The sequence below is a fragment of the Python bivittatus genome, unplaced genomic scaffold, assembly GCF_059951505.1.
Source record: "Python bivittatus isolate LINGU-HERP-01145 unplaced genomic scaffold, Pbiv_v1 ctg000260_np1212, whole genome shotgun sequence".
NCBI classification, from domain to species: Eukaryota; Metazoa; Chordata; class Lepidosauria; order Squamata; family Pythonidae; genus Python; species Python bivittatus.
The window spans coordinates 1536688-1550526 of NW_028277055.1; the positions used below are offsets into that span (position 1 = coordinate 1536688).

The window sequence follows — 13839 nt, forward strand, 5'->3', positions numbered from 1 at the left end:
GAATAAAACAAGAATACAAAGACACATATGGCCCAACCCTTACTGTCTGTTCGTATAAATATGGCTACATAGCTCCATCGTTTTCAGAGGTAACAGACCAGCCTAAAAGTTAACATCAGGGACAACTGTGTATTAATTGAATTGACGTGATCTTCTCAGTGGGGATTAGGCACAGAATAATAGCACTGAAACCATTTTTATTCACCTTGGCAAGTAACATCTCCCAATGCTATCACTCCATTATTTATGAATTCTGATTTATATCTTTTAATTTTTAATGCATATGTTTAATTTTAAATTGCATAAAGGGGAGTAGCATAGCATGACAGATAGTATACAAATAATACATTAACATTTCTACCTTTACTGTTTTTTTGAAAAAAATAAAACCTCTGTGTTGTGGATAGCAGTCAGCCCTTCTGGGTCAATCCTTCTAGATAACTAGAGACATCTAGTGGTAGACATATATAACGAGAGGAAGGGATTCTGACCCAATTTATAGTAAGAATGAATTCACCTTGCAAATAATGTTTGTGTTTTTGTAGGCCCAATTATTAGAAGCAACAGAATGGCGTAGTAGAGCTGACCAATATTTGGGGTAACTAAACACACCCTCCACTTGTATTTTATAACTGCAGGACAAAACCTGAGTAACACAATCCAAAACTTGAGATTAGAAAGTACAATAATTAAATACCTTTTCTTGGTCGTCCTGACTTTGGTCTTGTCATTGTTTCTCAACCTAATATATTCCATGAGCTAGTTGTGAAGCTAAATCAAAGTTGTAGACATGTGGAAAAGGAGAGGAGATCCACAGGGGAAAGTAGAATATAATTTAATAAAATTAACTACGAGTCTGCTACCATACACCTTAATTCAATAGTAGCACAGCTAAGAAAGTAGTTAGAGTTTCTTTAATATAACAGATTCAAAACAATGCCCTCAAAAATGGAATACATAAGATACACTCCATATACAAATAAAAAGGTTTAAACTGTATCTAACTAATCAATATTCACCAATCAGCTGTAGATCAGTGTAAGGTTTTTAAGCTAATTTTGAAAATATCACAGAAGGAACAAAAATGTTTTTCTCAATGCTAGACTCCTCCGGCAGTCAGAATGAATTACTCTGAAACAGGAACACTCAAATTTTCATCTTTCATGATGCCAAAAAAAAAAGAGAAGCTTCTCCATTGCCTCTACACTTCTACAAAGCTCATGAAACTCAGGGCTCAACATCATAGGACTTCCTTTGCACCTGAGAAAAATTATAGAAGAGGGCTGGGAAAGTGTGAGCAACATGCCCTTAAAAACAGCCTCTCTTGAGAAAGCAACCGTTTGGTTTTCATTCTCTCATAGATAGATAAGCCATTTCATTCCCCCACCGCACTTACTACCCACAGCTTATTTTCAAGACCAAGTCAATGAATAATTACAGCTGCCTCTGCCAACTTTTAAAATACCATTCAATTGATGCACACACAACTTTATGATTTAATAAAGTCTCCTGACCACCAATTAATTTCTCTAACGAATGACGTACCCTAATCTTTTCACAAACATAAGCATGGGATAACAGATTCCATTATTCTTGAAGAAGACAGAGATTACTAATCGGCCTGTCGTGCCTCTTCAAGGGTGGCAGATGTTTCTATGTTTAATGTATAAATTCTCCACAGCATCCTCAATGCAAAAGATTTCCACCATTTAGTACAGATTTGTCCACTAAATTTAATGGTGGCCATTCTGCCCAATGGAAACTTTAGAACCTCATAAAATACTCAGGTGACAAACACAGTGAACATTGCTCACTATTAAACAATCCTAAGGCACTCTTCAATTTCCTTTCAGTCATCCAGCATTCGGTATACTGATTGATCTACCATGCAAGGCTGTTTAAACCCTTCTTTCTACAATCTCGAGAGCCCTTGTTTCTTAAGAAAGACTTGAATGGACACGAAATATTCTAGAACTTCTACTACACCTCTATCTTCTCAGCACAGGTGCCGACGGCAACATTTTTGAAACACACTTTGCCTAGAACTTTCAGAAAAGAAGCTGGTATTAATGACTCCTCATTTAGTTACATAAATCAAATGTGCTGTAAAGAAGCAACCCTCAAGGTGAATATCGTTTGAAAGCTTTTTCTGACATTATAAAAATATTTTAAACTTGAGCCCTGCATCGTTGGTGTGTTGAGACTGTTTTGGCCAACCAACTAGGAAGACAAAGATGATATTGGGAATGCCCAACCAACTGGGATTCTGTTGAGTTTGAATGACACACTTCTTTCAGGGCTGCCAAAATGGATAGGGCTCTTGTTCCAAGATGAATTTAGGTGTTTTGTTGAATGGCAAAACTAAAAGAACAAGTCCAAATCCATTAAGAACTCTCAATTCTTTCAAATCATATAGTGCATTCTGTGCTATCAAGAATGGCTTCCATAGAAACTTATCAATACTCTGATGCCATTTCCAATGAAGAAAAACTGATCAGCAGGGGCAGGGGACATAATGCTGAAATTCTTCACATGCTGCAGAACAGAAGTGGCATCTAGAATTATTCCGATGGGCCCAATGTTCAAAATTACAGGGTTTTAATATCCTGTATTTCTGCATGGAGCCAAGAGTGGTAACAAGGAATGGGTGCTTGTGTTTCTGATGAATATGAAAAGTGTTCTACATCCTACAAAAACTTTTAATAGAAATCTGTGGAAATAAAACAGAATTCAAATGAATCGACATCTTAATCAGTCAGTGTCTGAAAGTACACAGGGTACTATATGCTAACAAAGCTCAGGTTCAGTTAGTTCATCCCTTCCAGTCCAGCATGAAGGCTGCTCAAGACTCACTCCTCTCCAACTGGGAGATTGTCTTCAATACGCCTGATAAATTTCATCCTTATTTCTGTGACTCCATCCCCTTTCAAGGTGTCCAGGAGAAATCTGACATCCACAGCCATCTGTACCTATGACGAGAGAGAGGAAAATCCAGACTTTTCAGATATTTACCTACAATAGCTCCCTAAAGTGCCAAACCCCTGTGAACAGGACAAGTACGAATGCCAAGATACATCACTCTTTCCCTGCTTTACTGAATTTATTACATCGCCTTTATCCACCTTTCTGCTTTGCAAGTTATATGTTTCTGTTCTTTTTTCTTGTATTGGGGGTTTTGGAATTCCCTCGATGGAGTTCATTACCACAAATTGTTCTTAGGGCAGATGGTGAAGGGTTCCAAAGTCACTCCCAGGGATACTGTAGGGTTTGACTGTGAGCTACCTAGAATCCCTGGAAGAGGTGGCCCATAAATACAATACAAATAACTGACCTCAGTACTCCAGTCCTGATACATGACAGCACTATTCTGGCTGTCAGAATACTACAGTCTGATAGCCTGCAATTTAACCTTTTTACTAACATGAATGTATAGATCAAGCAGCAAGAGAATAAACCTGAATATATGGGGGAAATGTTACAGAATGTTATGAAATATGGACTAAGTTGGAAAATATTTCAACTGATTCAATGGATGTTCCCAGACTCACAGCCCTAACAGAAATCTAATATTATCAACTGAATACCACCCAGTACTTTAATACACTGCTGATACGTTTGGTTGAGTTAACATAAACCCATGTACTTAATGTCTACAATTTACTTTAAACTTTTCATGGGATGCAGAAAACACACAGCTTCATAGTTATGCACTCCATTAAAAGCAGCCACCCAGAGCCATTGGTTCAAGTGGCATCCCCTTCTTCTCACCATTTCCAGGGCTCCCCGTAGCACCCCACATAAGAGGTTAGAGTAAATAAGAGAGGAATGGTTGTCTGGTAATTCCACAAAATCCACCAGTGGATTGTTTTCCAAGATAAGGGAGAATTCGTCACCTGCCGGACTCCAGTTTGTGATGCTTGGTGTGATACCCAAGTACATTTTAAATGCTACCTATCAAGTGAAACAAATATGAGAGAAGGACTAGGCTCAAAGAGTGAAAGATTTAGCAAGCTACCATTTTTCACACATCACTGAGCAAATGACTAAAAAACAATTCCCAGTAATTCTTCAATGTAACATACTTAAGTAAACTCTTTTCCACACACCAGATTGGACAAGGAAATATTGATCTTAGTAAGTAATTCTCTGCTCGTTGTCCAGTGCCTTCTCCCTTTGAAAACAGTCTTGTAAAATTTAGACTATTGTCTTACATTACTAAATAGGAGAAAAGCATTCTGATTCGCTTTTTCCTGTTACAGAATTGTTTGATCTTATCTAGTTTCTAGATACACTAGTCGAAAAGACATCCATCTATGTTAATAAAAACACTTCTAGTTTATCATTATTTTTTCATTTCTGTTTTATTTAAAGATAGAGACAATTCCAGAGAACAGCTGAAATCAATGCTAGAGTGAAATTTGTTTTGTACCAAGAAAATTGTGTTCATGATACATATTTATAGTTTTAAAAAATCTAAGATTATTTATCATTGATACTAGCAAACAACAAGCATGCAGAAACAATGCCAAACAGTCAAAAAGAGGCATCACCTTTGCAATTACATCAGCCGTTTCTCGAAAGTCATGGCATCTCCCAACATTGGATCGAGCTAGAAAGTCTTCCACGAGTCGAACACCTATGTTGTAGCCCCTATCAAAGCAGCCAAAAGCAAGATGCCATGAAACTGTGATCACACAAAGCAGATCAGGCTGGAGGGAAACACTCTGAGGCTTATTGAGGAGGAAATCCATGCTCACTTATTTTCCCAATTCCAATGACTGGGAAAAATTAAGATTTATTCTGGCAAGTGGACAACCCACAGAGAAGGAGCTTCTGACACTTCTAACTTCAGAACACTTTATTTCTCTGTTACTTACATTTTGTCAAGCTGCTTGTTGACATCTTCGTCATTCTCGTAGTCCTTACACAGCTGAGTGACCAAAGCCCCATACGTCAAAGTGAAGAGCTCCGAGCTCTAGACAAATTCATAACATATTTAGCATATACCAGACAAAAAAGGGTGCAAATATTTAGGGGCTGACCCAGGCACAGCTTAGTCTGTCACAAGAAAAAATGGGCAAGATCTGCTTCATCAGAACAATGTAGAGCATGAATTCTGCAGGAGCTTTTATGGGCTGTAAGTTTTGAATGGGGGTGAAAAGAATAAATAAAACAATTCTGTCCTGATGTGTTAACAGGCAGATATGAAGAACTACTCTGCCTATAGAAAATGGACAGATACCTCTGCTTTTCCATAGCATCAGTGATTCAGCTATGACTTGAAGAAAGCTATCAACAGATTGCTCAGTCCATACATTCTAATCCAATCGTTAATATTCTTGGTATAATAACTGCTCCTATGTTCATTAATCAATACTTGCTTGAGTAAGGATGGAATATGACATATTAGTGGCACTTCCATAGAAGAGACAGTGAAGCTATTGGAACAATGGAGTCACATGTTCCTATGGCCAGACCTAGTCAATAGTTTGGCCCAAACATTCTGGATCAGCGGAACTTTTCAGAGCAACCCAAAACAGTTTCACAAAACTGAATTCCTTGCTTTTGAGATGAAAATGGTCACTGACCAAAAGAAGAAATATAACAATCTCTAAATGTCCAACACTTAAGAGCACTTTTTGGACATTCATTGTTTCAATAATGCTCCACTTAAAAACTCAAAGGAACCACAAAGCTAATCGACTTTCAGCAGAAATGTATGCAGCATCAGCAAAACAAAGAAAAGAACGACTTGCTCTATCTTCCACCCATCCCTAAACCTGAAGAGAATAAACCAACTTCAATCCATCAGATCTTGGCTACACCTTCCTATTAAGAGCTGAAAGCGTCAAGGTTTTAAAAGTTACATAAAGGGCCAGCTATATACATTAGTACACCCTGCTTAAGACTTTATTAAAATCTCATTTTACACAGCAGAAATGTCTAGTCTCAGATTAAGAAACCTAAAACCTACCATGAGATGCATAGATGCAGAAGGTGAAATGAATGGCAAATACCAATACTACAGAATGAAAGCAGCAGGCAAGCAGAAAGGGAGAAAAAAAAAGATAGAGTTTAGTGAGACAATACAAATCACACACATTCTCACATGCTCACACAAAGCCAAAACACAGAAGAGAGAGTCAAGTCATGTGTGAAATTGAGGCTTGTTCAACATGATGCTATTTCTACACAGCAGCAATCTTGAGGGCAACAATCCAACAGACCACACCTCTCTTTCAGAAGGCTAAGAAAGGCTGTTTTTTGCATGGTTTTAATTATCAGATATTTTGCAACCAATGGCCTCCACCAAGGCAGCAAAGGGGGTTCAGGCTGAGAAGAGTAGTGTGTGGCAGAAGTCTCATTTACTCATTTTTTTGTGTATGTCACAATACCCCAGAGTGGTAGAGCTTGCACCACAATACTACTTTTATCATACTGAAGAAAAAAAAAAAGCAAGATCCTGTGGAAGTCACTGCTTGGAATTCTGGTATCCAATGAATGCAGAGACACCATGGCCAACAGCCAGCAGGGGATACTGAGAGTTGTAGTCAAAGGTTAATAGGAGATACCAGATTGGCAAAAACTGCTTTATAGAATTAGAATTATAAAGCTATTATAAAGCTGCTTTGTAGAATTAGAAAGCTTGAAAAGGGAGTCTGAAGATTCCTTTAACCTAGCTGATAATTGCAGAGTGGAAGAAGTTAAGAGAAAATAAAGGAAGGATTAGTAATAAAACAGATCATTTTAGTAACCATTGACAAGGCAGATGGACAAAACAGTACATGACAGAATGGAGAATGCTCAACAGCTAACAGACATGATCATTTCTGAACATTTTCCCTATCCATAGCAATTTAAAAGAGACAAATTATGCTTATGTTCACAAAGGTTCACTGTTCTGGAGTAAAACTGAATGGTGGCACAGACTTGGAAGAAGCCATTTAGGCCACTGACCCTTGTTCAGTGCAGGAATCCAAATTAAAGCATTTCGCCAGTGGCTGTTCAGCCTGGGTTTGAACACATCCAATGGAGAGAAGCCCACTTTTGTGCAAGATGGTTGGTTCCATGGTGAAACTGCTCTTACTGTTAGAAAGTTCTTCACTGCATTCAGTTACAATCTACCTTCCTGTAAGTTAAATCCACTATTCCATGTCCTACCTTCTAGGACATTAGAAAACATCTAAGCAACTTGGACTTTGAACCAGATATACAGGAACCTTAACAAGATGAAAATCTGTCAGACTGATTGGACATAACAATTAGTAGCAAAGAAAGCAAAAGAAGCAGGTTACACATGCTTGAGGGACCTGGTTGATCCTTATATGCCCCAATCCATGACGGTTAAAATAAAGAAGCACTTAGTTTTTTATTAAATGCACCTCAGGTCAAGAGATCTGTCAATAAAATCAGCATCACACCTTCATGTTAAAGAACTAGAATGATCTCAATTGCCCAATATTAGCACAATTACATTAGTTATCCATGTGTTCTACAATACTCATGGAAGAACTCTCTTCTATATTTCCAAGCTCCCTGGACTGTACTAATAATAAAATGCTAAATTAAAGGCACACAACTCAAGCAAAAAAGTGACAAAAGCACACATACAGATACAGACATGTCTTGAAGGGAAAAAATGCACATAAAATAGCATACTTCTATGTAATTTAAAATCTTTTTGAGTACTGCTTATTACCAGGAGGAAAATTAATTTGCTGCACTATTGCTTAAAAATCAGAACTAGTATTAAAAAGATGTGTTCACAGTTATCATTAAAGCCATCTCAGAAATACAGCAATATGAAATGAAGTTGCATTTCTCTCATGGGAAAACTGTACTGTATTAATGCAAATTTAATTCAAGGTTCATTCCCTCTGAGATAAACTGGCCCGACTATGCTAGCCTTTTGGAAGGCCCTCAAGACCTGGATGTTCTCCCAGGCATGGGGGCAGGTTAGGTGAGTCTGTGAAATATTGTTAATTATTGTTGATGGTTATCCTCAGCTGCCACTTTTTAATTTTATTCCTGTTGTATATCCTTATTTTTAATTTTCATTTTGTATTACTACATTGATGTTTTTAAATGTGTTTGCCACCCAGAGTTGCTTATGCAAGATGGATGGTCATATAAATTGAATAAAATAAAATAAAATAAAATAAAATAAAAATATTGATGAATTACAATCTAATATAGGATTTATTTTTGGAGATTATAATTTTTCCTTTGCCAGATCGTTTCTCAATTCTAATAATTCTTCACCTAGGAAATAAGAGTCTGAGTCAAGGTCATTCCTGAGGATTTCATGAAATGTCCATAGCCTATTAAAATTAATCTAAAGAATTTAGGGCATAAACTATACAAATAGTTTGATTTCCAATTCTTGAATCCCAGAGCTTGAGCTTTGAGAAAGCTACTAACCGGAAAAGATCTCACACCATCTGAGAAACTCTACTTGACAACATTGTACTACTTCTTTACTCTTATTAACAGCACAAATTAGCTCCAAAATGAGTTCTAACGTATTCTGCTAGTTTCATTTCAAATCTTCTTTGACCAGTGCTATAGCCATCTGTGACCTTGTGATGTCAACTCTTGATCTACCTACTTCATGAGTTCAAAAAACAAGAAAAGAAACTTAAGGGCAACTGCAAGCAAATAATGGCAAAAGTGACCAAAACGCTGGCAGGACTGCCCACCTCACTAGATGAAAATCTCCTTGAGTATTCTGGAATCAACCAGACCCATCGATCCTCTCTCCCTCATCCATATCCATGTAGCGGGAGAAGAACCCAGCAGGCCTAAACTAACCAAGTAATGATGTGACTCTGGAAAGGTAGTTAAAAGAAAGTCACTGTCCAATCACCTAATGAAAAAATGAAATCTAGGGGTACCCTTCAACATTTGAGTTGAGGCAAACTCAGGTCTTACACTCTGATAAGAACATAAGAATGATTACGTTGGATCTGGCCAAGAGCCCATCTATTCTAGCATTCCATGCTGCATAGCAGCTGACTGAATGCATCCGTGAAACACACAAACATGGACAGGAGGGAACAGTTCTCTTCCATTATGGCTCCTTAGCTCTAGCATTTAAGTACGCTGCTATGATTCAGAAGGCAGTGGCCGGTCCATAAGCCTAGAAGCTATTGATTGCCTGATCCTCTGTGCATCTGCCTAAAACAATCTGGATTAGTGGCCATTACCACATCTGATGGCCTAAACTATGATTACGTATAGAAGTGCTTCCTTTTACTGGTCCTGAATCTCTGCACATTTGATTTCAAAGGATAACTCTGATTTCTAATGCTGTAAGAGAGAAAATCATATCTTGCCTACATTTACTACACCAAGCACAATTTTCTATTCACCTACAATGTCTCTCCCTACCTATCTTCATTTTATGCTAAAATCTCCTCAATATTGTAGTTTTTTGGTACGGGAAGTTGTCATAGCTGCCTAAGTATTTTGATCACCCTTTTTCCCCCTAACTCTACAATACTGTTTTTCAGTGGCAGTCCAGAACAGTATGCAGTATTCCAAGGATGGTTGCATAACAAATTCCATTACTGTATTGGCAGTTTTATTTTCAATTTCTTTTCCATTGATTCCTATCATTTTATTAAGCTATGAACTCCAAAACACCTTTTCTGTTTAGTGCCTGCCTATTCAGACCCCATTAATGTATATGTTAACTTTTAGTTTTGTCAGTTAGAAAAGAGGTCCTTGGGCAACAGGGCAGAAATATACTAAAATTTAGCCAATCAGCATCCATCTTGATAGACAGTCTAACTGAGAGGGATAAAATTCTTATAGTTCACTACATATTATCCTTTCTGGCCAATTTACAACAACCTTATAAGATAAATCAGTATAGTCACCCGCCCACCTCCCATACATACTTTTAAGATGTTTGGGGGAAAAAAAGAAAACTGAACCGAGGATTCCTTATTCATAGCCTCTGCCCTCCACTCCCCTCTCTTACTGAAACACTCCAAACCAGGTGGAACTACACTAATCCAATATCCTTTCTCTTTGGGATATATTTTGGGGGTCCCAATGCAGGGAGCACCCTCTTGTTTTTTTGAACATTATTTTGAACACAGACAACACTCCCTAAGTTCATGGTAATTCCACAGACTTAGGGCAGCTTTTCTCCATTCATTTCCTTGGGAGAAGGAGCTGATCCAGATGGCATTTGGGCCTTGATTCCATCTCAGTTTGGTTATAATTTGGTTTGCTTAATTTTATTTTATTCTGTTTTCATGGAGCAGAGTTTTCATTTATACTTATTGTTTGCTGCAGATTGTTTCTTGTGTATTTTATCTTGTAAATCGTCAAGAGTCTTTAGGGATTTGGTGGTCTATAAATATGATTAATAAATAAACAGGGCATTCCAAATAGGATACCCTGCCCTTTGGGAGCTTCACCCAGTACTGACTTTAATTTCTTTTTAAGAACCATTTTATGCACCCATGCATCCTGCCAACATTTTCTTTCAGATTTGGTATATCTGGTGCCTGTTTTTATTCTACAAAATTTTTTTATATAATATTAAAAGTGCTCTGGAACCAGACTTTTTATCTTCCCACTATTATCAAAATGACCTCGTACACCAGAAACATTAGGGAAACATGCCTATTACTTTAACCAACATTTATGACTGTATCAACATAGTCACTAGATTTCCTGTGGTAAATCTGCAAAAAGCTAGTTCTTTGTTTAATTTTAAAGTCTGGGAGATTTTCTTTGGCTGAAACAATTAACCCAGCAAAGGAAGATATACAGTATTAATAATGAATATGCATCATTAATACTGGATAATTAAAATAATGTTTAGTTATTAGAATTAAAGATGAGAAAGGGACCCTAATTACCTAAGTTGGGAAAGGCATATGGGATCAAGAAGAAAAATATCAAATGTAATAACAATATTACAATAATTTATTTATTTATGTATTAAATTTCTCTCCGCCCATCTCCCCCCAATGGGGGACTCTGGGCAGCTCACGCAAAGCATTCAAACCATAACTATATATGAATAGATAAAACGCAAGACGTTTATACGAAACATTACCAAAAAAGAAGAAGAAAGTCCATGTTTGTAATAATAGAACAATAATATAATACATCCTATAGGAGAATGCTATTGCGTGTTTGTAATTCTGTAACATTTAACACACCGCAAAGGGCAATGAGGTTGTTTCGCGTGATATTCCTCCTCCTGATCCCACACGCCGCCTTTCCCACTCAGCTGTCGGGGTCCCTTTCGCGCCTTCCCGGACCCTCTTGGCTCCCTCAGAGGCCGCCCCGAGGCAGCAGCGTCCCCGCCACCCTCTCTGACGCAAAGGCTCCAAAATGGGGGGGGGGGAGGTGCTGATTGCTGACAGAGGACGCCGAAAACGGGGGGAGCGGGGAATCCCCCTCCTCCAAGGCCCGCAAGGCGAGCCCCCAACGCCCCCTTCCCTCGCCGGGGCCGCCCCGCAAGCCTGCCCCCCGCAGCGGCCATTACCATTTTCTTGCTCTCGGCGCCTCCTCGGCTGCCCTGCCGCGCCATTTTGCCGCCGCCTCCGAGCCGCTCGCCCGGCCGGGAAGAGGAGCTCCGGGAGAAGGACGCCGCCTCACCGCCGCTTCGTCGCCTTCCTCAGGGCAGGACTACGGCCCCCAGAATGCAGCTGGCGGCAGGTAAGCGCCTCGGAGGGATGCCGGGAGTCTGCGCGTGCGCGAGGCAGAAGGCGGGTTGCTGACGCAGCCGGCGCGGGATACTACAATTCCCAGCATGCTCGTGGGAGCTTATCCCAAGCCACCATAGAGTCTCAAGGAGACGGTTTCCTTGCAGCGCTTCGCGGTCGCCATCGATTAGTTCCAGATGTTCCTTCTGCAGGTAGAATATAGCAAATGCATGACACATAGAAGACATAGCGTCCCCAGTAGCATACTGTAATCCTATCAGTAAAACAGGTGATGTTTTCACCTTATGCCTCCTGGAGGCTCGTTTGGGTACTGCAGGCTCAATGGAGAATCATAGGACCATGTATGGAAATTATAGGTCATCCCCCCCGATGGCTGATTGGGATATTGCAGGCTCCACGTGGAAAATGGCACAATGTATTGAATTATAGGACATACTATCCCCTGGTGGCTCAGTTCCGCATTGCAGGCTCCATGGTTTAAAAATGGAGAAATGCGTTGAATCCATGAGATACTGCCCCCGGTGGCTCTTTGAGGTACTGCAGCCTCAAATGGGAAAATAGGGCAATATAATGGAATCCATAGGATGTACTGCCCCAAATGGCAGATTGGGGTATGGCGGACTCAATGGGGAAAATAGGGCAGGATAACAGAAATTAGCTGCCCGCTAATGGCTATTGAGGTATTGCAGGCTCAATGGGTAATGTAGGGCAATTTAATGGAGCTTATAGGATGCATTATCCCCCTGAGGGGTTTTCTGGGGTATTGCAGGCTCACAGGGAAAAGTTGAGCAATATAATAAAATCTGTTGGATGTACTGCATCATCATCATCATCATCATCATCATCATCATATTCTTATCCCACCTGGCCTGAAATCACCCAGCCGGCCTTCATGCCTAAGGGAGGCCTAGAACTCAGTCTTCTGATTTTTAGGCCAGCACCTTCACCACCACACCAAATGTACCCCTGATGGCTCTATTAGGTATTGCTGGTCAAATTGGAAACTATGTATTGATATAGGACATGCTATACATACTGGACATATAGGACATACTGACCCCTGGTGGCTCACGGAGATATTGCAGGGTCAAAGGCAAAAAAGGGCAATGTAAAAAATCCTACAGGATGTACTGTGGAGTCCTTGGGGTTCACTGAGCTTGGTTCTTTTCCTGCAAACGTTTCATTACCCGGCTAGCTGCTAAGTTCATTTTCTTTCACTCCATCTACAGGATAGAAAAGCTGTTGGCCCCCCACATGGCAGGGATGGGCAATTTATGGTCTGGAGGATCAGTGGGACCCCCAAACTCCCACCGCATCTGAAATTCAACAACAAATGCGTGTGTGGGAAACATTTACTCTTCAGTGAGTAATTGGAGATCAGAATGATCCATGTTCGCCTCTTTAAGTGAGAATCAGACCCAAACTCACCACCCAGCAACATCATTATATCTATGGGACATTTTCTCTTGGGCTTGAATTTAAATGCAGGGCCCAGGCCAAAAAGGATTGCCTGCTTCTGCTATAATGGGATGGGACTGGCTGCACTGTATTTGAGCAGAAGTGTGCTATACAGCAGGGTTCCTCAACCTTGGTAACTTTAAGACGGGTAGACTTCAACTCCCAGAATTCACCAGCCAGCAAGGCTGGCTGGTGAATTCTGGGAGTTGAAGTCCACCCGTCTTAAAGTTACCAAGGTTGAGGAACCCTGCTATATAGACACTGACCAGCCATACTTTTGTGTGTTGTCCTTGTATTGCTATTAGCTCTTCATATCAGGCACATTTCAATCAACGCACACATGAGATAAGGACGTCCACAATACATCTACACACAAAACTGGCAACTCTAAGTCACAGCAGGCTGGAAAGGAGGGCTGAAATTGAGCACATCTGGACTTTCCTTAACGTGATGGTCCCAGGGTGTGCATTTATATTATTCTCTCTCTAATCTGGGAGCAGGAGAACCAGCCCCTTTCATGCAGCTTCCAAAGGCCCCATCTCTGACCCTCAGATTCCAGGGACAAAATTCACTGAATTAGTTTTTGCTTTTTAAAAAAAGGAAGAGAGATCTTTATGCTTTTGATTGGCAACACATACCTATCTTGCTTAAAATCGCAAATCCTCCATAGATGGGCTGAAAAATTAAG

At 39.8% G+C, this 13839-nt stretch overlaps 1 protein-coding gene across 2 annotated transcripts; it reads right to left on the reverse strand.

The window, feature by feature from the left end:
* Positions 1–2678: 2678 nt before the first annotated feature.
* On the reverse strand, positions 2679–11739 carry TRAPPC3 (trafficking protein particle complex subunit 3). Of its 2 annotated transcripts, XM_088140259.1 has the most exons (6): positions 11513–11739; positions 5975–6022; positions 4878–4975; positions 4551–4650; positions 3769–3951; positions 2679–2969 (listed from the first exon to the last, which is right to left on the reverse strand). In XM_088140259.1, exons 1-6 carry the CDS (start codon positions 11555–11557, stop codon positions 2850–2852), a joined length of 594 nt encoding a protein of 197 aa, XP_087996385.1. In that variant the 5' UTR covers positions 11558–11739; the 3' UTR covers positions 2679–2849. The 2 variants fall into 2 exon arrangements, with proteins under 2 accessions (XP_087996385.1, XP_087996386.1); XM_088140260.1 differs by lacking the exon at positions 5975–6022 and having other exon boundaries at positions 11513–11737.
* Positions 11740–13839: the final 2100 nt, after the last annotated feature.